This window comes from Gadus morhua, chromosome 4 (genome assembly GCF_902167405.1).
Source record: "Gadus morhua chromosome 4, gadMor3.0, whole genome shotgun sequence".
In the NCBI taxonomy this organism is placed as follows: domain Eukaryota; kingdom Metazoa; phylum Chordata; class Actinopteri; order Gadiformes; family Gadidae; genus Gadus; species Gadus morhua.
The window spans coordinates 21,481,292-21,504,633 of record NC_044051.1 but is presented as its reverse complement, the minus strand read 5'-3'; the positions used below and the strand labels follow the sequence as shown (position 1 = coordinate 21,504,633).

At 44.7% G+C, this 23,342-nt stretch overlaps 1 protein-coding gene and 1 pseudogene across 2 annotated transcripts; both read left to right on the top strand.

Annotated features, from left to right (window-relative positions):
- The first annotated feature begins 2,614 nt into the window (after nt 1–2,614).
- On the top strand, nt 2,615–6,046 carry LOC115541372 (uncharacterized; annotated as a pseudogene).
- Nucleotides 6,047–8,468: 2,422 nt separating this feature from the next.
- On the top strand, nt 8,469–23,266 carry LOC115541549 (3-hydroxy-3-methylglutaryl-coenzyme A reductase). 2 transcript variants are annotated; one of them, XM_030353292.1, is made up of 20 exons: nt 8,469–8,633; nt 9,139–9,343; nt 9,438–9,546; nt 9,665–9,752; nt 10,450–10,534; nt 10,617–10,722; nt 11,157–11,263; nt 11,367–11,486; nt 11,868–12,004; nt 13,778–14,064; nt 14,648–14,940; nt 15,262–15,456; nt 16,164–16,322; nt 17,480–17,637; nt 18,750–18,855; nt 19,986–20,156; nt 20,700–20,840; nt 21,401–21,559; nt 21,962–22,116; nt 22,214–23,266. In XM_030353292.1, the coding sequence occupies exons 2-20, from the start codon at nt 9,182–9,184 to the stop codon at nt 22,251–22,253; spliced, it is 2,778 nt and encodes a 925-aa protein (XP_030209152.1). In that variant the 5' UTR covers nt 8,469–8,633; nt 9,139–9,181; the 3' UTR covers nt 22,254–23,266. The 2 variants fall into 2 exon arrangements, with proteins under 2 accessions (XP_030209152.1, XP_030209151.1); XM_030353291.1 differs by having other exon boundaries at nt 9,435–9,546.
- The last annotated feature ends 76 nt before the right edge of the window (nt 23,267–23,342 follow it).

Here is a 23,342-nt window from a genome sequence, read left to right as displayed (position 1 = left end):
ATCTGTATTGGCGGTGGGGTCTCGTGACAGTCAGTCAACCAATGAGATACGATACTGCCCCCAAGTGGAAATGTAGACAAAACCAGTTCATACTGAGAGCTTTGTCTCAACCTTTTCAATCTTTTTTTTGTATACCCCCCCGCTTTATTTATTTCTGCAAAACACATTTATGTAATTGAGTTAGTCTATAAACTATAAGATGAGGATGATTAATTATAGTCAATTGAAACCAGTTATGATTAGATTGTTTTTTTATTGCTATTTCTTTCATTCAGCAATACATTCTTATTTTCCGTCTGAATTTCTAGTGTAAGTTAATTAAACAAATCATCTAAATTAAATAACTTGTTGCACTCATGTGTGCTTCTGTTGGTGGCAATTTTTTTTATAACAATTACTATTTGAATATGATTATGTTTGTTTTCAAGAGGAATTTTAATGCATCAGTAGCCGTATAATAATTCGGAATAATTCAGGTCAATAACATGCTATTTTTTTTAAAATAATTCTCTGAGATATCATAACGTTGAAATATAGTGTTTCTTCCTGAAATAGTATTTTCTGACAAAACTGCAAAGTCGCAGGGGGCCTCACAGTAGTGAAATACTGCGCAGCGTTAATTGGGAGATTACTAAAATCTATAATTAACATCTCTGCAACTGCTCAACTGTCTGCTATGTCCTTTTAATTTGATGATGTGTTTTAATAGAAATTAAAAAAAATCCAAAGCTTCTCTCAATGTGCCGTACATTTGCAAACCGAACCGAACCGCACCCTCCGGTGGAAACGCGCCATTAATGGCCGAAAATGCCATCCATTGCCTATGGAAATGGTTGCTAATCATAAATAGAAATGAAGGGAACTGTTTTTATCCAGCCTTACAGTCAATACTAACCAATGTGGATGCATAGTGAAGCTTATTGAATATTTAATCAATGCTGCATATTGTCAGTAAGATTTATCACGTTTTGTCACTACAGACCTATCTTTTCATAATGCATGCACACATTTTTTAACTTGTCTTTGAACCATTAAGCATACCGTCTATGGTATAGATCGTATACAATTACTTAATATTCATATCATTTCAGAAGTTGATTGAAATAAGCCTCTTTAGTAACGTTCCATTTGGATATTCATCTGGAGATACAGGCTACTTTGAAATTATGCATTAGATCATAAAACTTATTTATCTCTCTCTCTCTCTCTCTCTCTCTCTCTCTCTCTCTCTCTCTCTCTCTCTCTCTCTCTCTCTCTCTCTCTCTCTCTCTCTCACTCTCTCCCTCTCCCTCTCTCTCTCTCTCTCTCTCTCTCTGTCTCTGCTATGTCACAGTTTGCAAATGGTGGAAAATGGTTTCATATAAATCCTTCCAACAACACATTTGAGGCCAACCACGATAACTCATTGCCAATATTGATTTTATGTTGTAGATCTATAGTTACAGTGTATTGGAGAATAGAGATATTCCTATATAGTTTGTTAAACATATTCTACTTTAAGTCATACCCCTACATACAGTACATATAGTTATAGACTATATAAGTAAATAAATCCCCAGAGTGTAGGATAAGTAACATTCAACATTCTTCTTATGTAAAAGTAAAACATAGAATCTGTGAAATTGTGTTTTCAAATGCAAAGTGGTCATGCTTTTTTAAAAAAAAGTAAGTATTTTTTTATTTCAGTTGTATGTGTTTTGAATGTATTCTCAATATTAATTTAATCCACAGTTTCACAGAGTAAGTGTGTGGTGTGGTCTTGGTTAAGACTTCTAAACATACAGACACTAAGTTAGATTAGTTTAAAGTGAGATCATGAAGGGTGGAGCAGACTTGTTGAAAGTCATGAAGAACGAAGATAAACACTATAAACAGCTCATGGACCAACTGCCATCAAGGAGAACATCATCGCATTCCTTATTGGTTGCAACTGCCATGAAATCACCCTCAGTTTGGACCTGAGCAGAGCAAGGGGAGACAATAGTTGGAGCGGTGTGTTTAGTGTGTCTTCATACAGCTGGAACTGAGTGTGAAATAGAGTTCTACATCAAGGTACCTGCTCAAGCATTGTTAATTGCCATGAAAGATTTGACACAGTTCAACAGTGAAGGGCAGTAGCAGACGTTGACAATGTAGACAGAAAGCTGATCGTACCAAAAGGCAAGGCCAGATGAACTATTTTACTGTTCTGATCAGCAGTTGAAAAGCTCCACCTCCATATTGTCCTTCACAGTTTCTTCAAGGAGGAAACTCTACAATAGCGCTGCTGAAGAGAGACACAAATTAGCATTAGCATTCTGGTGAGATCATCAACTCAGGGGGGTGAAGACCCTGAAGTGTTAAGTTGACTGTAAAAACAGAGCCAAGCAAGTGAAGACTAATGCATACAATGAACAAGCAGATACATCCAATAAAGTGGCAGATATTATACCATTCAACACATATTTCTATGGAATGAATAGAATATATTATTAATACATCATTTTATATGATGCAGATGAACAACTATGTTACCCAGAACCAGTGAACCAAGATTCTTACTCATTACATTTTTTTACTTCAAGAACCTGAGGAATGCCAACATTTTGAATGTGAATTTAAAACATTTGGAGACATGAACGGAATGCACTGTGTGTTCTGTCTCTCTACCCTGAAGGATCTGGGTAGGCCGATATGAAGATCAAGGCCTGTCTGACTCTAAAAGATGCTAGAAACATTCAAATACATACAGTGTAATACATTTTGTCTTGCAAGAAGGTTTTCTCATATCTGGCTGTAGGTGAGTTTGGTAACTAAGATTCCTAGCATTTAGAATTACGATTGCTTGTTCTAACTTTCCGTCTGTTACTGCTGTGTGATTTAGGCCTGTGCTGTTGTGATCAGTTAAGAGGTCACTCTGGCTAGTTTCCGTCACTTAAGGTGAGAACAAAAGCCTTGATAGCTGGGCGGAGCTAAGTCTGCCAGAGCTACCTTGCGCATTTAAGGGCTAGCTGTTATTAGCGTCAGCTGTAGCATCAGGACCCAGCAAAGAAAGACCCGGGAAACAAAGACTAAGGGAGTCTCTCAGTGGGGGTCAAGACCCGGGAAACAAAGACTAAGGGAGTCTCTCTGTGGGAGTCACCCGGGAAACAAAGACTAAGGGAGTCTCTCTGTGGGAGTCCCGCGAGGAAGCCCGGGGAGGCCACCTGCCCTATTGCAGCTATGTGTCGTACTTCACTCATTGTCAGGATTTCCACCCGTAGACGGCGTTACCATAGCTCCTCTACTCTGCGCAGTAACCCGTCTAATCTGTGCCATCAACCTACCCTTGCTTACACTGACCTTGAGGTGATGGACTCTGGAACTGCCAATCGGCGGTCAAGAAGGCGGACTCGATTTCAGCCTACGCGTCCCTCATGACCCTTCACTTCCTGGCCCTGACAGAGACTTGGATCACCCCAGAGAACTCTGCTACTCCTGCTGCCCTCTCCACCGTCTACTCATTCTCGCACACCCCTAGACCATCTGGGCGAGGAGGAGGGACCGGACTGCTCATCACGCCCATGTGGTCCTACCAGGTTCTTCCACTAGAACACTTGGCCAGATCTGCGTTTGAACTCCACGCTGTCACTGTCACCCTTCCTATCAAGCTCTCCATTGTGGTGATCTACCGTCCTCCTGGTCCCCTCCGTGACTTCTACGACGAGATGGATGCCCTCCTCAGCTGCTTTCCTGAGGATGGCACACCAATCGTTATCCTCGGCGACTTCAACATCCTGCCAGAGAAGTTGCACTCACCTGAACTAACCAATTATTTTGCCACCTTCGATTTAACACTATCCCCTTCTCCTCCCACACACAGGGTCGGGAACCAGCTTGACCTAATATTTACTAGGTCCTGCGGCACCTCTGTTCTCTCCGTTACCCCGCTCCGCGTGTCTGACCATCACTTTGTTGATTTTTCTCTCCCCTTGAAATCCTCTCCCCCCCTCCTCTCTAGTCCGCACATTGTCACCACCCGCCGTAACCTAAAATCCCTCTCTCCCTCTACTGTTCTGTCTTCACTACCTTCTATCGAACGATTCTCTCAACTATCTACAGAGGAATCTTCAGACACTCTGCTATCCTCCCTCTCCTCCTCCTTGGATTCCCTCTGTCCCTTCCACTCCAGACCAGCGCAATCCTCAACCCCCCCCCCCCCCCCCCCCCCCCCCCCCCCCCCCCCCCCCCCCCCCCCCCCCCCCCCCCCCCCCCCCCCCCCCCCCCCCCCCCCCCCCCCCCCCCCCCCCCCCCCCCCCCCCCCCCCCCCCCCCCCCCCCCTCCTCGGCTGTCCGGACCTCTGCAGACTTGTAGAACAAAGTTGCGGGCAGCTGAGAGGAAATGGAAGAGATCAGACTGTCCTCATGATCTATCTCACTATCTTTTCCTTCTTTCTGATTTCACCTCCACTGTGTCAACAACCAAATCTGCCTTCTACCGGACCAAAATCCACTCCTCCGCCTGAAACCCCAGGAAACTGTTTTCCCTGTTCTTGTCCCTCCTCAAACCCTCCCTCACCCCGACCTCCTTCCTGCCTCACTGCTGATGACTTTGTTACCTATTTTGCCCAGAAAGTAAAGGACATTAGCTCCTCTTTTATCCCTGCCTCCATCCTCCCTCCTCCCATCCCCCATGTCTCAAGCGACATCCTGTAATTTCTCACCTCACTTATCAACTCCTCCCTCACTTCAGGCAATGTTCCAGCATCTTTCAAGACTGCCAGAATAAAGCCTCTCCTCAAAAAACCAACTCCGAATACCACCGACATACAGAACTACAGACCGGTATCTCTTCTTTCATTCCTCTCTAAAACACTGGAACGTGCCATTGCTAACCAAATGTCCTCCTATCTCTCATCTAACAACCTGCTTGACCCTCACCAGTCAGGCTTCAAGAAGGCACACTCCACTGAGACGGATCTCCTCGCGGTGACTGAGTCCCTCCGTGCTGCCAGAGCCTCGTCCCTTTCATCGGTTCTCATTCTCCTCGACCTGTCCGCAGCATTTGACCCGGTGAACCACCAGATCCTCCTTGCCACTCTTGCCGACCTTGGCATCGCTGAATCTGCTCTTTCCTGGTTCACATCCTACCTGATGAACCACACCTATCAAGTGACATGGAATGGCTCCTTCTCCAAACCTTGCACGCTTGAAACTGGCGTCCCTCAAGGCTCTGTACTGGGGCCTCTTCTGTTCTCCCTCTATACCAGATCTCTGGGCTCTGTAATTACATCGCACACCTTTTTCTATCACTGACACTCAGCTTTTTCTCTCTTTCCCCTCATCTGATAAAGCCCTGATTGCAACATGCATATCGTAATGTCTGGCGGACGTCAGCACCTGGACAACTGCGCATCACCTGAGTTTTAACCTCAACAAAACCGACCTCCTCCTAATCCCAGGGAAAAATTGCCCACACATGGACTTACTGGTCACCGTTGAGAACATCACTGTATCTCCTTCTCCTCCTCCTTCTCCAACTGCCAGAAACCTCGGTGGGGTATTGAACAATCAGTTATGCTGCACCGCAAAAATCACTGCGTGGCCCGATCCTGCAGATTTGTGCTTTACAACAACCGCAGAATCCGGCCCTTCCTCACAAGGGGAGCAGCTCAGCTTCTAGTCCAATCACTGGTCATCTCCGGCCTCGACTACTGCAACTCACTCCTGGCTGGACTTCCTGCCTCTGCGATTAAACCCTTGCAGCGCATCCAGAATGCGGCAGCGCGCCTCGTGTTCAACCTACCGAAGTTCTCCCATGTGACCCCCCTCTTCCGGGACCTCCACTGGCTCCCTGTAGCAGCTCGCATCAAATTCCACACACCCCAGCTCGATCCCTCCACTCAACTATCTCAGCTTGACGTCTGGTACCTCCATCGCTAAGAGCTAGCAAAGGTCGATCAGCAAAGTCACAACTTTTCTCAGTTTTGGGACCTCAGTGGTGGAACGAGCTCCCTGCCGTTCTCAGGACCGCAGAGTCGCTCACTACCTTCCGAAAAAGACTCAAGACTCACCTGTTCAGAGTCCACCTCGACTCTGCATAGCCACCCTCCCCCTTCTGGCCACCATTGTACATAGTATTGTATTGTGTTGTATTGTATTATAGTACTTAACTGTGTAGCAACTGCAGTAGCTGCTATCATTGCTGTAACACGGGGAATTTGTTAGCCTAGTGATTGTTGTACTTACACTTGTTTCTATGAACATCCTTACTGTACCGACAGCGATATATTGTTGCACTTCTTATGACAAATGTACTTATTGTAAGTCGCTTTGGATAAAAAATCGGATTAAAATCGAATCGGATTTCTCATACGCAGATTAAGACCCCTAGAGTATTCGATTGATAGTCGCATTAAGCGTGCATGTTTACGGTCAATCGAATTGGAATTGGATTTTGCGTTCAGCGCATCCTCGAGATATGTTCTGGGGGCCGTGAGCCGGAACTAGAAGGAGACTGTAGTCGTGTTGTTGTCGCCATCGGAAAACGAGAAACGGCGATTTATTTAAAAGGTGGCGTAGAAGATGGAGGAAGCCAGTGTCGTGCCAATGTAGTTACCCCCAATAAGAAGTGTATCATCCTCAACACGCATTCAGTACACACTACGCTTCGATTTCCCTCTAGGCTGAATACATGTTTTTCTAAACGTTCAGTCATCAACGCTGTTATAAAGTAGTAACTTTAACGCTAAATCCAATTCCAACTTGATTGACCGTAAACATGCACGCTTAATGCTACTATCAACTGAATAATAATCCGGGGTATTAATCCGACTATGAGAAACCCTAAAATTTGCGATTTTAGCCCGACTATGGTGTATACATGCACCAATAATCCAATTATAGTCGGACTAACCCAATAATCGATTTTCATGTAAGTGCGTTTTGATGACACTCAAGAAAATCAAATTATTGGGTTAGTTCAAAGGACCCGGTTCTGGTAGTGAGAAACATGGCTGGCTGCTAATTTCATCATGGCAGGTATCTATTCTAGTATGTCAAACTAAAAGAGTTCAGCTACTGCCATATTGCTTATTGGACAGGTTGGTTCAGTTGATCCTACACCTCAAACATACAACCTTATCACGTGCAGCTTCACTTTATTTTGTTGTTCTTGCTTGAGTAAATTTATTGTTTTCCTCTCGTCTTTGGTAGAATATCATTATTTATATGCAAAAAACAAATATTCTCATTGAAATTAATCTAATTGAAATTATTATGGAACTTCACAAGGCCAATCTGTATAAGCCTTTATTGGTTCCCATAAAAATATAAAATGCCACACAGAACAGCATAACAAAGAAAACAAACAAACGAGACAACTTCCTCTCAGGTGACGTTGCACGTGACGTCACCACGGTAATGGTCTTCACCCATTAATGGAATATACGTAGATGGAGAAGTGCCGATATAACTCAGAAGAGATACAATGTTGCTTGAATACTGGAGCCGACTACAGGGACTATGAAAACCCTGACAAAACTGTAATCCAGGAATGTTTGGATTATGGAATTTACCAAAGTAATGGATTTGGATGGGTAACAAACGCTATATCAGAGTAATATAGGGTAAGTAATAGAAGAGTGACTTCTACTCCTTTAAGTTATGTTCCAATTGTTTTTTTTTCCTGTAATAGAGGACCTTCTTTTAGAAATACAACAAGAACAGGAATAACTGTCAAATTTTGCTGGGTTCCTGCCCATGTAGGAATCAAAGGGAATGAGGGAGCAGACAAAACTGCCAAAATAGCAACAAAAATGAATAATATAATAGATAATCCTTCTGGTAAAGCAGCATTGAAGCTAAAGCAATATTTAAAAAAAAGTAATAAAAAAGTGGCAAGATAGATGGGACAGAGAAATTATTATAATATACAAAGAAATGTAGGTGTGCATGGTGTTAAAGGGAAAAATAGAAGGGAGGGAGCAGTGCTTAAAATAATGAGAATAGGACATACAAGACTAAATACAACTTTATTATTAATAGGGAAAAGGGGAACCGATGGGTGTGAATATGGAAAACAGAAACTGTGGAACGTGTATTGATGGAGTGTGAGAGATACATGGAGAAGAGAATGATGTTGGCTGATAAATTGCAGATAGCAGGAAGAATGTGGAGTCTAGGTGGCATACAGCAGGAGAGGGTGTAAGGGTGTATCACTTAGAAGGCAGCGATCAAATACTTATAGTTATAGGGGACAGGATTAATTGAAATAATTTAGAATTTATATAGCCTAACCCCCCCCCCCCCCCCCCCCAGTAAGTGGGTACTGTCTATGTACCCATTTACTTATTTATTTATCTGTTTCCTTTTTTCTTTTCTTATAATAACTAATCCTAGAAAAATACATAAATGCTGTTGTTACATACTCCGATACAGCTGGTGGCGGTATGCACCAAGAAAGCTATGGTTACTACCCACCAATAAACAAAAAGAAAAAGAAGAAGTAGTAGCAGAAGAAGAAGAAGAAGAAGACGTCACCACTGAGCTTCCTGGTCGCTTCCGGGTCGCCATGTTGATGCGGGGAGGATTACATCAGTGCTCCTGAGAGTTGGACGGGTCATGGCGTGTTACTGTCAAATCAACGCCAGATGAACGCGGAAAGTCACCATTAAGGTAAGCCCACTATTAACAATCGGTCCGATGAAGACAATACTTTATATACATAGACTCTGTCACGAGATGACCTTGTGTAAACTCTGGACTAAGTTCATACTAAACCGCTAGCACGATGCTAACGATGATGCTAACGCTCTGTGTGGAGCTGACAGCCTTCTGACAGGGCTGGTGTGATGAGCTGAGCGGGCTCTGACTTGCAACCTTTAGACACTGTCACTCAGTCAACCAGTGAGACGTGGAGACATTTAACGCGATAGTTAAAAGTAGAGAAATTATTTGAAAGTGTGGATGTTTTAAACACAGAGAAGTGAAGTGGCAGATGTCTAATAATGGACGTCAGACATCGTGTCGGAGTGGTCGGGAGATAATAATGTTATACACCATTACTAATCAGCAGGTCATATTGTTGGAAGACCTCATACAACCATATGTATGCGGTGATTCCACACCAGAGGAAGGGGTCGCCACTATTGGATAAAACAAGTTGTCTCTGTCTATACAGTTTGGTTCGAGAACCAGGAGTTGGTGGAAAGGCAGTCAGAAGAATGCTGAGCCGGCTCTTCAGGCTGCACGGCCTGCTGGTCGCATCCCACCCACTGGAAGTGATAGTGGGAACCATCGCTATCACAGTGTGTCTCATGTCCTTGAACAGCTTCGTGGCCAGTAGCCAGGTGTGCCGCTGGGATGAGTGCCCAAAGCGTCAGGAGGTGAGGCGTTAAGGTCGAGCTTCTTTATAGGATGATGTTAACGTTAAAGTAAGATGATGGCTCATGTCCTCATTTGCTCCTAATCTTCCAGAAGATTGCGAGCAGCGATGTCATCATGTTGACCGTCACGCGCTGCATGGCCATCGTCTACATATACTTTCAGTTCAAGAACCTCCGTCAACTGGGCTCCAAATACATCCTTGGTAAGTGTGAGGGAGACCTGCTTACCTTCTTGATCTAATGAATATGTTGCCCTCAATGTGATCCTTTTAATTGTTCCACATTGATGATCATTAAGTTTCTCTTTCTGGATCTCTTTAGGTATTGCAGGGTTATTCACTGTATTCTCCAGCTTTGTGTTTAGTACAGTGGTCTTTCACTTCTCCGGGAAAGAGCTGACGGGTCTCAAGTGAGTATAAATATTAACAAGTTGTAAATCACGAACGTAACAACTTGTTTCTAAAAGTTGAGTGCCATGCTTGTAGCCTGGTCCTACCAGACTTTCGTACTTCATTTAATTTGCACAGAGAGTCTGGACCTACTCAATTGACAAACGTTAACTCACTTGAAGGCGGGTCTGATGCAGTTTAAAACTATTGAATCTGACCAGTGCCACTCTGGATCTGCCATAACCAATCGCAAACGTTTGGCCGGGAATCACGTTGCGCGCAGGCTGTAAACAAACCAAACACCGTGCGTGAAGATGTCCATCAAAGAGAGCTGACTTTAACGCCATTGCTCTCAGCCACTAGCTCTGTTCGCTGATTGGACGGAGAAAACCCACTAACATACCGCAGACCCAGACCTAGTACTTAAGGGAAATTTCAATTGAGCGGAAGTACGTAGGCGGGCGGAGCCAGGCTACCATGCTTGATGCTCTAAGTTAGAATGGGGAATATCTGTTAATTTAGAACTGTTTTATGATTCCATTAAGGTTAGATTATTATATTGAAATAATCCATCCCTTGTTCAGAAAACTTTCAACCGCTTTAGTTTGTCTATGCAGTAAGCATAGAGCGAGGAAAACTGAAAGATGGTATAATTGACTTGGTGGTAATTTGAGCACTGCTAAATGTGTACATAATATTATCCATCTTGTCCTGCAGTGAAGCCCTTCCATTCTTTCTCCTGCTCATCGACCTGTCCAAAGCTTGTGCTTTGGCCAAATTTGCCCTCAGCTCAAATTCTCAGGTAAGAAATCCTGCTTGTTTTGACCTGATTTTGTCTGAATTGTTCTCTAAATGCTGTAACACAGTGTGACCTTCCCCCTTAGGAGGAGGTTAGGGAGAACATTGCCCATGGCATGTCCATCCTGGGCCCCACCTTCACCCTGGACGCTCTTGTGGAGTGCCTGGTCATCGGAGTGGGGACCATGTCAGGTATTCTGTGTGGCCTTTCAGAAGTTCTCTCAATATGTTTTGAGAAGAAGTGCACTTCAAGGGAGTCCTGTAAAAAAACACCCAGTTTAGCAATTCCTTATGCTGTTTCATATGATGAGTGAAGGGTTTAGACCAGGGTCTACTGCAATTTGAGCTTTTATAACAACGTAACTGAACTCTTATGTGTATGCATAAAGCTTTGTGACCAACCATTATAAACACACGCTTTAGCAATCCCTACAGCTATAACATTTTTTATAATGCAACAAACAAATAAACCATATGTTCCATGTTTTAAAACTTAAACTTGGACACTTGGGCCATTGGTGTTCTAGAAGGAAAGGCTATAGCCTTGGACATGCCCATGTTTGACCTTTCTGTTGTAATCTTGTTAAGGGTGAATGTCGTATTAATGTAATCTTTTCATCTTGCAGGCGTTCCTCAGCTGGAGATAATGTGCTGTTTCGGCTGCATGTCCGTCCTGGCCAACTACCTGGTCTTCATGACCTTCTTCCCTGCTTGCGTCTCCCTGGTCCTGGAGGTAACCATGTCCAAACAACAGCTACAGAGTAGGAAAACAAGTGGCTGAAGAGCCCAGTCAAAGTGGTGGTACTTCTGAGGAAGGTTCTCAGTTTGTTTTGTAGTTGTCCAGGGAATGTCGTGAGGGCCGCCCTGTCTGGCAGCTGAGCCACTTCGCTCGTGTGTTGGAGGAAGAGGAGGTCAACAAACCGAACCCAGTCACTCAGAGGGTGAAGATTATCATGGTGAGTCTGATTATTGCTAGGACATATAGGGCTGCAACCATGAGTTGATGGACAGAACATTAGTCTAATATCATTACAAAGTAGAATTTCAAAGATTTTGCGACTTGATGCTACAGAAATTCTTATTTGTTCATGGTTAATGTACAAACAAAACAAATGTAAGACGTGACTTTGGACTATGGTAACTTGTGATGTCCTTCACATTTTTTCAGATTAAATGATTTGATAAAAAAAAAAAATCATTTGTTTTGAATGTGAAAATGATGGTTAGTGGCAGAACTAGAATCATGTATTTTTCTAAGCATGTTCAAAAGCAGTGGTTGTTCCTATGCTTGTTACCTGCCACTGACTACAAGTGAGACCGTGGCTGTGTCTCCCCAGTCCCTGGGCCTGGTGCTGGTCCACGCCCACTCTCGATTAGCTACCAACCAGCTGGGGCACAACCGTACCTCGGAGGAAGGGCCCCTCGCCAGCAGGATGGGCTCTGGAGATCGAATGTGGCCCGGGGAGCTGGGCAGGTGAGTTCAGGCCATCTGGTTCTGTGTTGGTAAGCGCCAACTATTCAGCGTGCGTTTGTTTTTGATTTATAAGATGTTTCATTCACACAACTGCTACAAACATTTGTGTACTCGCGACCCCATCTAGGAAATGCATTTTTAATATGTCTGAGTTGAAATACAGACTGGGACTGTTGACACTACGTCTGCATGCTATATCAAAAATGTATCGTTATCGCGCTATCAACGCTTGCGATAGACGTGCCACAAAGATTAGTTCAAATTCGATAAAATGTAGTCTACGCCAGGGTGCACAGGTTAATTTGAGACTCACCCGCAAAATTCAGCACGAGATCCGACCTGTCACCTGTGATAATGTCCAAATTAAATCCACACTCGCCCGGACCTGTTAATATTTGGCCCGTTACCTGCGATAATTAACACACAAGTTGTCTCATGGCCCTGCGGTCTTCGGTGACGGTTTCAGTTCAAACCATACAATGCTGGGGGAAGCACTGCAGTTTAAGTTGAGACATGGCAGTTGGAGTGATATGTCAATGACAATTTCATTTTGTAACAATATCAGAAAAGGTTAAAGGGGCCAAGGTGACTTATGGCCAGCATTGCAGATGTAGCTGTATTTTTCCCAAAGAAATAATGTTGGAATGGAAACAATGCATTTATTTTTTTAAACATTTATTTTTAAGTAGAGTGAACCATAACATTAAATATCACAAGTGATATCGTTATTAGGGGTGTAACGATACATCGATGTAGATCGATACATCGATTGATTGGCGAACGATCCAGCTGCATCGATGCAACGCCCAAACATCGATGCATATCGCTGTATTACACGCTTTTATTATTATATATCTCCTTTCGCGGGTGTTTGTGAAACTATTTCTGCGCAAAGCGCCAAGCCGCTCGTATCCATTCACCGGTTAAGCAACAGCGAGCACATGTGTGAGCGCGAGGATGTCTAGTTTCGTTTTGTGTTGCCAGATTGGGCATACGTCCCTTTTTTCCAGCCTAACTTGATTAATAGGAGCCAAATCGGGCTGAAAAATGTGCCCAATCTGGCAACACGGACGGCTTATCTTTACAGCCAAGATGATTCCGAGGGACGTTTTGTTTTTAGAAGAAAACTATCCACACAGATCGGTTGGGAATGGTCTACGTTCAAAATGAAAGATCATTACAGGCTCTTTAATTTAAGCCATAAAAAACCTTTGGCACTTAAATGCAATTATGTGGCACTTTATTATTTGTATTAAAAATGGATTGTTTTTGTTTTAAATATCCGGAAGAGCAAAGAAATAAAATGATGAAATTATAATTAAGTTGATGTGAGTTGATGTGATTGTAAGAGGTTGTGTTAAATGGGCATATGATATCGTCTCATATCGATCGCATGCCCCTGAATCAAATCGTATCGTATCGCGGCAGACTTTTGATATCGGCAAATATCGTTTCGTTGTCCAATGAATCGATATAATATCGTATCGTGATGAAACCAGAGATGTACACCCCTAATCGTTATCTTAATATAGAATAATGCAATCGAATATTGCATGTTTTCCTAATACCGGTCCGTGCAGCCCTAGTTGACGCCTATGGATTCTTGGAAAGACGATCTGAACACATTAAAAACCTAATTTTTATGTTGTGTTAAATTAGACTTCGGTTCCTTTCTATGGATAACCATAAAAAAGAAACCTTTATGTATTTATAGTTTTTATTGTGTTAGTATTTTCTCAGAACTAAGAGCTCCCAACCCTTCATGTCCCTCAGCATGGACCTCCTGGAGCAGGCGGTCAGCCTGCTGCTCGCCCTGCTGCTGGCCCTCAAGTACGTCTTCTTTGAGCCGAGCGATGCCGAGTCCTCCCTGTCCATCACAAGCCCCATCATGGGCCCCCACAGAGGGGCCCCAGAGAGTTGCTGCAGGCAGGACCCCGCGGCCCTCATAACTACCTGGATCCCCGGGGGGGCTAAGCCACTGGCCACCAGCGGCCCCGCCTGGCCGGCCTGGCCCTGGGAGACCCCGAGCTGCCAGCCTGGGAGTGGCCTCACAGAGAAACGTGAGTTTGGCCCTCAGAACATCACGCTCACAGAGTATGATGATGGGTGCGATGTCTGATGTTTCCGGAGTGGGATATCCCGAGCGACCTAACTTGTGTTTTATATGTTGTCGAGTAGTGTTCTCACATTATTCCAACAATGTTCAAAACCAATCAATGGCGTCGTATTCCTCTACCGTCGAGGAAAATATGCGAAACCGTAGAGATCCCATGTATTGATGTGATATTTTAGATTGACCCATCTCACTACGACGTGCTGCTTTGACATGCCAGCCACAGAGCTAATGGGTACAGTTTCGATACAACAAGGTACAAAGCGCTCACCAAGTTATTTTTAGTTATTTCTATGATTTGTTTTGACTACGGATAACAGCGCTGGGCTTCCCCACATAACATTTTCAACAGCTGTTTGGGAAGTCACTCATATAATGGTAAGTTAGCAAATACATCGCTATGTTACTTGGGCTAATTCAAACAGATTGAGCGAATAGTGGCCGTAATACATATTATGCCTATAATTTATTATGGAATGTTTTGCCTGGTTGCTATGGGAGATTACAGTGTAAACTGTTTTGGTTTTCAGTTTCCAGAGGAAAGGCGACCGAGGCCAAAGTGTTCGCAGAGCAGAACGGCTGCTGTGGATCAGTCCCAGTGGACTCTCCAGCAGGGACTCCTGCACAGACCCCCTCCCCCTCCCCCTCCTCCTCCTCCCCCTCCCCCTCCCCCCCTCCCCCCCCCTCCTCCTCCACCTCCCACCACTGTGGATCAGTCCCAGTGGACTCTCCAGCAGGGACTCCTGCATCGACCCCGTCCTCCTCTGAGGACGAAGACCCCCGCAGCCTTGACGAGTGTCTAGACATCCTGGCTGATCCACAGGTGAGGTAGAAAGCAGAGAAAATATGTTTTGGGAATTCTGGCTTAGGGGCTGCGCCTCACAATGATTTCAATTTTTGTGCATTGAGCCATCATTCAGCCGTACAATTTGAGTAATTAAGTCTGTCTCAATGTTTAACAACATTTGTAATTGTATAATTATTTTATTATAATGTGACATTGAGACAATAAACTATTACCAGCAAAAGTTAGTCATTTGTGAACAATGAATGCATAGGTGTCCACACGCAAACCAGATATTTGCGGTTGTGTTTTGTTTTCATCCTAATTGTTGTGGTTCATCCACTGCCATGACCCTGACAGAGAGGGGCCGGACATCTCAGCGACGCAGAGGTGCAGAAGCTGGTGACCTCCCGCGATATCCTGGCCTACAGGCTGGAGGTGGTGCTGCAGGACGCAGAGCGGGGCGTGGCCATCAGGAGGGACATGCTGTCCTCCAGACTGCCAGTCCCAAACGCCCTGGACCGGCTGCCCTTCAGGCACTACGACTACTCCAAGGTGAGCCTGCTGGCGCACTGCATCCTTCAAGATTCAACTTACTGTATGTTGTACATCCTGGCACTCAAAAAATGTACTCAGTTGTGTAGCATCTTATCCTAGCTATCTTTGTTGTGTACGGGGAATGGGTTAATCTAGTGATTGGTGGTGAATGGCACTAATGTACTGCTCTACCGACCGCCATATATTGTTGTTTCTCCTTCTTCTGACAAATGTACTTATTGTAAGTCGCTTTGGATAGGATTTAGGGCATCTGCTAAATACCCTAAATGTAACCGTAACGACCTGGTCTCACAGGAATCCGTGAAATGACCACGGACGCTTAACTCAAAATCCGTGGTGGCCTCACGGAATCACTTAAATTGTCTGTGACGTGCCAACAGAATTTTCTCGGACGCTCAACGGATTTTGAGTTGAGCGTCCGTGGTCATTTCACGGATTCCTGAGAGACCAGGTTGAAACGTAAATGTAAAAGTCAAGTGGTGGCCAAGACCTCATCAAAGATGTGTAAGGAATGTTTTTAAAGAAAATTGTAATCCTTTTAAAATTGTTATTCAATACAATTAGAGAGGTGGATAGCTTAAATATTGTGTTCCAAGGGTTTCCAATAAAGGGAATCAAAAGTTAACATTAACTCGTCCACCCTGAACATGGAGGGCCAATCAAATTCTACCTCTCCTCATGTCTCATCGTGTGTCCTGCTGCAGGTGATGGGTAACTGCTGTGAGAACGTCATTGGCTACATGCCGGTACCAGTGGGTGTGGCCGGGCCGCTCTTAATGGACGGAGCACAGTTCCACGTCCCCATGGCGACCACCGAGGGCTGTCTGGTGGCCAGCACCAACAGGGGATGCAGGACTCTTTGTGTAGGTGATGGAGAGCCACGTCATTGTGATGTTAAAGATAAGATCTCCTCACTAGATTAATCCCAGATGGAAATAAGGATGTCACATGGAAAGGAAAAGCTAAACATTAATCAGAATTAAGAATGGGTAAAATATTTTAACAAGAATTCCAAAAATAGGTAGATTTTTTTTTGCACGAGTCTTCAATGAATGAATGAGTGTTGATTATACACAGGCTATACTCTGGCTTTATTCCCACTTAATTGAATGGGTGCGGGCGTGGCGCTTATTGGGACCGTCCCATACCTACTGTATAATTAAACAATAGATCACGACAGGCTGTGGTATGTGCTCATTATACCACTGTTAAGGGGCGTTGTTCGGCCCGACGCGCACGGTTACTATTATGGCAAAACGAAAGTCATAGACACGCTACATTTAAAAAGAAACCAAGAAAGTCAAAGTAGCTGTTTTATTAAAGAATACAAAAAGGTAGTCCCTCCTGGCTGCCTTCAAAATGCACGACTGTCGCTATGCAACACACTTTTGCGTCCCTCCGAGAGAAGGCTCGGCTAGAGCGGTTCGCCGGCAATTTATCCAATGGAGCAGTTCACTCGCCGTGTGCCTAAGCTTTCGTTATTCTCTCCATCGCCTTGCTCACTCCCGGAGTAACAACATTTACACCCTCTCCATCATTCAACATATTTTTTACTTTGGGACTGTTTCTACTTCCAGGCGCGGAGTGATATGCAAACTTTCACAAAATGATTGGGCGTCATAGCAGTTATGTATACGCTCATTATACAACAGTTATGAACCAATCAGATCGCTGGATTTAAGCCACCCGTTGTATAAATGCATTTTAAAAGTATCCTTCCCAACAGGATGGATGGATGGATGGATGGATGGATGGATGCAAAATGTGACCAGTATAGGGAATGGTACTATATCTTAAATAATAATGCAGATGTATTGTTATTGTATTTTCATTAGCTCTTGCTCTCAATCAATGGCAAAGCCATTTGAATGAATAGTATGCATGTTTCAGCCTCGTCCAACCCATCAAATAATTGATAGATGAATAGACAGAAAGATGACCTCAATCACAGTACGCCCATTCATCCTCCGGTATGTACCATTCTAACCTGTTCCCTAATCCTACGGTGTCCTCGGTGCAGCTGAGTGGCGGGTGCAGCAGCAGGGTGCTCTCTGACGGGATGACCAGGGGCCCCGTGGTGAGGCTGGCCTCCGCCTGCAGGGCCGCAGAGGTCAAAGCCTGGCTGGAGACCACCGACGGCTTCTGTGGGATGAAGGAGGCCTTCGACCAGACTAGCAGGTCAGCACCCTTACTGTAGTACTGGTGGAGGAGGCCTCAGAGCAGACCTGAGGTCAGCACTCTCACTGTAGTACTGGTGGAGGAGGCCTCAGAGCAGACCTGAGGTCAGCACTCTTACTGTAGCACTGGTGGAGGAGGCCTCAGAGCAGACCTGAGGTCAGCACTCTTACCCTGCGTTCACACCAAAAGATGCATTTGCTGCCCGAACGCGTTGTCGCCAAAGTTTTGCTGCGCAGCAAAACTTCTGCTGCGCCGCAAAAGTTTCTCCTCCCCTGGCCAGGCATTTGGCTCAGCTCAGACACACACACGCACACGCACACACAATGATACACAATACCCAATCAAAACCAGCAAAAGCATGACACGGCAACATTGCCCAATGTTGTCACAATGGACATGGGACGGCAGAGGACATGTTTATTTCCAAATGTCTGCAAGGATTGGTTTTTACAAGAGAGATAGTAAAGTGGTGCAAAACAGTTAAATTATTCACCCACGTAAACACGTTACCTACTGTTAACAATGGGCCATCGTAACAAATCGCCTGCTCGGCATGCCATGCATATATGGATGCAGCTTTGAGGGGAACACAAAACACAGCTTTGGCAACGCTGTTGAACGCTGATTGGCTGTCATCACGCGTTTGCTGCCGAAAGTTATAAAAAAGAAAAATAAAGAAATATTTCAACTCGAGCAGCATTTGTCGCGCCGCAAAATACCTGAACGCGCCTGCAGCGCAGCACGCCCGTGCCCTGGCAGCGGGCTTGGGCGTGCTGCGCTGCAAATCAAATCTTGCCGTGCGCTGCAAATCAAATGGGATCATGCTGCGCGGCATCTTTTTGCATCTTTTGGTGTGAACGCAGGGTTACTGTAGCACTGGTGGAGGAGGCCTTAGAGCAGACCTGAGGTCAGCTACTCCTTTGTTATTTGAATCCCACATGTAAAATGGTCTTAAACAGCTATACTAACTAAGCATAAAGGAAAAGCATGAAGGAAATATTCTGTATTATAATAATATATAAATAATAATAGAGATGTGTTCCTGCAGGCCTAAACGCTGATCCACCTTGTAGGATGTGTGGGGGCTAAATCCTCATTGTGTTTCCGTTTAGGTTTGCCCGCCTGGAGAAGCTGCATGTGGGCCTGGCCGGGAGGAACCTGTACATCCGCTTCCAGTCGCAGACCGGGGACGCCATGGGCATGAACATGCTCTCCAAGGTCTGTAGGGCTGGGTTAAAATAACCGAATGCAAACTTTTTGTGGAAATGTGGAAAACATATTTTCGTTCTTTTCCACATCATTGAAACATTTGAAACACATCTGTGTGATATTAAAAATCTTTTACACATTTTAAACATATTTTTAAACATCTTTGTCCATTTTTTAAAGATATTTTTATTCTTTAACACATTATAAAATCCTTGTCCCTTTTAAAAATTCTATCTGTAAACTGCCAGTTTAGCCAAATTTTCGCTCATCTCTACTTTAGTGGGCGCAATGAGTTTGTTTCTTTGATGAGCACAGGCTTTTATTTATTTATTTATTTATTCATTCATTTTCTCACATTACACCCCCCCTGAAGAGTTCTGGCGCCTCCTAGGGGAGGTGTGCCCCACAGTTTGAAAAACCTTAGGTTACCCATTCAAGGTTCTCTCTATCCCAGTGTGCTGCTCAGATCTGTCCAGATTTTGTCCTTTCATTACATTCTTTGTTAGAGCACTTCCTTGACTTCTGTACAGAATCTGATGCAAATAAGATATAATGTAAGCCTGACAGGTGGTTGGCAACTTAAGAATTCCATTATGAATTAGCCTATTTATTAAAGCTTTTTTAAATTTAAGAAGAGTGCCTTGGTCAGCCTATCTTTTTGGAAAGGCTGTTGGTCATGTTTGATAAAAAAGTACATTCATGTTACTGCTTTTGGGTCAATTCTTAGTTTATACATTACGATTTTTAATAATGCACCAGATCAGAGGGTTCTTTGTACAATTTACAGCATTAATTCTATGAGAATATATTTCATATCCAAGCAAAATACGTATTGCAACTAAAATATCACTGACTGAATTGGATCGAATCGGCATTAATCGATTCCGGACCTTTTGAATCGGAATCGAATCAATTCGGGGAAATCAGTGGCGATACTCAGCCCTAAGGTCCAACAAAATCAGTCCATAACATCAATGCATGTTCCACAGGCTCTCGCACACTGCTGTGGTTTGTTGGTTAGAACCAATGAACTATATGTCTTTAAATGGTGCTGTAGCAATGGTGGAATCCCTTATTCTTCTCTTTGTCTATTATTGGACCCCTTCTGTGTGTCATGTCTCCCCTCCGTCCCCCTCCAGGGTACAGAGCAGGCACTGCAAAGCCTCCAGCAGCAGTACCCTGACGTGGAGGTCCTGTCCGTCAGCGGGAACTACTGCACGGACAAGAAGCCCGCCGCCATCAACTGGATCCTGGGCCGGGGCAAGGCGGCCGTGTGCGAGGCCACCATCCCGGCCAGGGTGGTGCGAGAGGTACCTGGACGTTGTTCTGTGATCCAATGTTCATTCAACTGCAAATGCTCTGGTCCCGGTTTTCTATATCCCATTTTAATAGGTGCGCCGTAATAACCTGATAACCCTAATCTGGGGGTCACCCAGACAATTTCATGTTTGCCATGAAAAGTCACACTTTTAAACAGTTTTCAGCGGTCCTAACATAATTGCATAAGGGTTTACTAATCATCAATAAGCCTTTTAACACGATGAGCTAAACAAAGTACCATTAGAACACAGTTGTGATGGTTGCTCGAAATGGGCTATACCTATGTAGATAAAAATAAACGGTTGTACATAAAAAATCTGCAGTTTCCAGCTCGAATAGTCATTTACCCCATTAACAAGGTCTAGACTGTATTTCTGATTAATTTAATGGTATCTTAATTTCTTAATTCTTAGTGACAATTCTAAGTGACCCCAAATTGTTGAATGGTAGTTAATACGGCCTGTTGAGCCCTTTGAGACTAACTGTGATAAAGGGATAAACAAATAAAATTGAACTGACATGACCTGCTACAGGTGTTGAAGACCAGCACGGCTGCCCTGGTTGACCTGAATATCAACAAGAACCTGGTGGGCTCTGTGATGGCGGGCAGCATCGGGGGCTTCAACGCCCATGCCGCCAACATCGTGGCCGCCATCTACATCGCCTGCGGACAGGTGAGCACCAGAGTAATTCGGACACTAAGTCGCTTAACATAGGGTGTGGGTGTGGGTGTATGACACCTCATCCACTGCCAGGGCTTAGCACCCGCCTTGGTGTTGCATTGCAGCAAGGCTGCACCAGAAGGCTTGCCACGCCATCATGGGTAACAAGGTCCAATGAGAGACCAGGGGATGATTAGGAGGCCAATGTTGGTACAGAAGCCTGGTTGGGCTTTGAACTGGACACAGGGGTTAGCCCCCTACTCTAGTGATGAGTGAGACACCGGGGTTAGCCCCCTACTCTAGTGATGAGTGAGACACCGGGGTTAGCCCCCTACTCTATTGATGAGTAGACACCGGGGTTAGCCCCCTACTCTAGTGATGAGTGCTATAGTATCTTTAGTGACCACAGGGAGTCAGGGCCCTGGTTACCGTCTCATATGAAGAGTTTGCTCTTGTACAAGACTGAGTCTCGGTCCCTCAGCCAGGCCAGAGGGCTGAGCGCCCCCTGAAGGCCCCGTAGTGCAGGGTGCTGGTAAACCCTCCCAACCTCTCTGACCCCCCCCTCTGCCCAGGACCCGGCCCAGACAGTGGGCAGCTCCAACTGCATCACCCAGATGGAGGCGTCGGGCCCCGGGGGAGAGGACCTCTACATCAGCTGCACCATGCCCTCCATCGAGCTGGGCACCGTGGGCGGAGGCACCAACCTGCCCCCGCAGCAAGCCTGTCTGCAGGTACTGAGCCTCAGGGGGGAGGAAACGGTCCTCTGGGAGGGGGCGCTAGTGGACAGTCATTAACGCGGCCGCTGGAGGGGAGACATGAAACCCAGTGATGGAGGATTCATGAAAATATGATCAAAATCTCAATGTCACCCAAGTGCAATATCCAAATCATTAAAAAACATTTCTGACAGCATTATAAATGGAGAACCTTAGAGACTGCAGCTCACAGCGCTGTGTAGGAACAGGAGAGGAGACTAACAATGTGTCCCTGGTCAGACTAACGATGTGTCCCTGGTCAGACTAACGATGTGTCCCTGGTCAGACTAACGATGTGTCCCTGGTCAGACTAACGATGTGTCCCTGGTCAGACTAACGATGTGTCCCTGGTCAGACTAACGATGTGTTCCTGGTCAGATGCTGGGGGTGCAGGGCTCTAGCCCGGGCCACCCGGGGGAGAACGCCCGCCAGCTGGCCCGTGTGGTCTGCGGTGCCGTGCTGGCGGGGGAGCTGTCGCTGATGGCCGCCCTGGCCGCCGGTCACCTGGTCAAAAGTCACATGACCCACAACAGGTACGTTTGGTTTTAAACGTGTTGTTTTGAATACCTGATGCATCATCAGCAGGGTTGCTTATTTATTTATCATTTTGTCGTCTCTTCCATCCGTTAGATCTAAAGCCAACTTGTCGGAGACACCAGCGCAGTCTTGAGGCAGAGTTGGAGTCGAGAGCGTGATGAAGAACACACTTTTCTCCTTTTTTATTGCCTTGGAGTTGTGAGTGCTGAACTGAATCCCGGTGAAGGAAACAAAGAATCTTAAAGTGACTTCGGAAAAAAGATCCCTACCTGTTCTTTTAAGGGAGTAGCAGAATGTCCCGGGTGAAGGAAACAGGAAGTGGAGACCACATCTCACTGGAGTGGCAGTGAACACGTCCGGACTGAGCACTGCTCAGCGCTCGCCAAACAATCTAAAGCTGTGTGCAGACTTCACTGGATGCTGCTCACCATCCAATTAATCTTAACTTCTTGGTTTATTTTTGTTTGAATTGTAAACAAAAAACACTAATCTGCATATGAACTGCATGTGCCACTTTATCTGCATATGAACACAGTGGTTGTGTGGGATTGTGTGTTCGGAAAGGCGTTGGCCTTTTCCACCAAATACCTTGAATTTAACTCGGGATCATTGATAGAACGGCACTAAGCAATCGATGTTACTAATGGAAAATATGTGCAGAAAATAATATTCTATTGTTCATGCCAGACCGATATGATTGTTTATGCTGCTATTAATGTGAAAAGATATATATTGTTTAACATAGCAATTCTTTTTACACTACCACTGTATTGCCTTCATTTGTTCTGTCTGTTTTTAAATCATGTTGATGCATTGTAGGTTCAGCACACAACCCCATTGAGTGTTACCTAAAGGAGTATGTATGTAATTAGTGTGTCTATGGAAAATGCCCAATGAGCCAAGCCAACATTTTCTGACTTTTTTTGTGATATCTCAACTAAAGTCAACCCAGAGTCAAAACACATAGAGCCATATTAACTTAATGAACAGCTGTACAGAGTAATGTAAAAATGTTGGAAGGGTATTTTTTATTTATTGAGTGTATTCTGATTTCATGAATAGAATCTGTACATATCTAAAGGGGCCTTAATTGTAAAACAAGCATGCTACAATACAATTGCCGATTAAAATGTAATGTTAAGCTTTTATTCCGTTCCTTAATTGGGTTTCATTGTGCCAGTTATTTGATGCGTTTTGTGATTTTGTTGTCAAAACACTAGGC

Coding starts and splice junctions, on each gene's coding strand:
- LOC115541549 (XM_030353291.1), top strand. CDS start 9,182: ATGCTGAGCCGGCTCTTCAGGCTGCACGGCCTGCTGGTCGCATCCCAC. Junction 11,487..11,867: donor AGAGGGTGAAGATTATCATG/GTGAGTCTGATT, acceptor GTGTCTCCCCAG/TCCCTGGGCCTGGTGCTGGT. Junction 16,323..17,479: donor GGGGATGCAGGACTCTTTGT/GTAGGTGATGGA, acceptor TCCTCGGTGCAG/CTGAGTGGCGGGTGCAGCAG.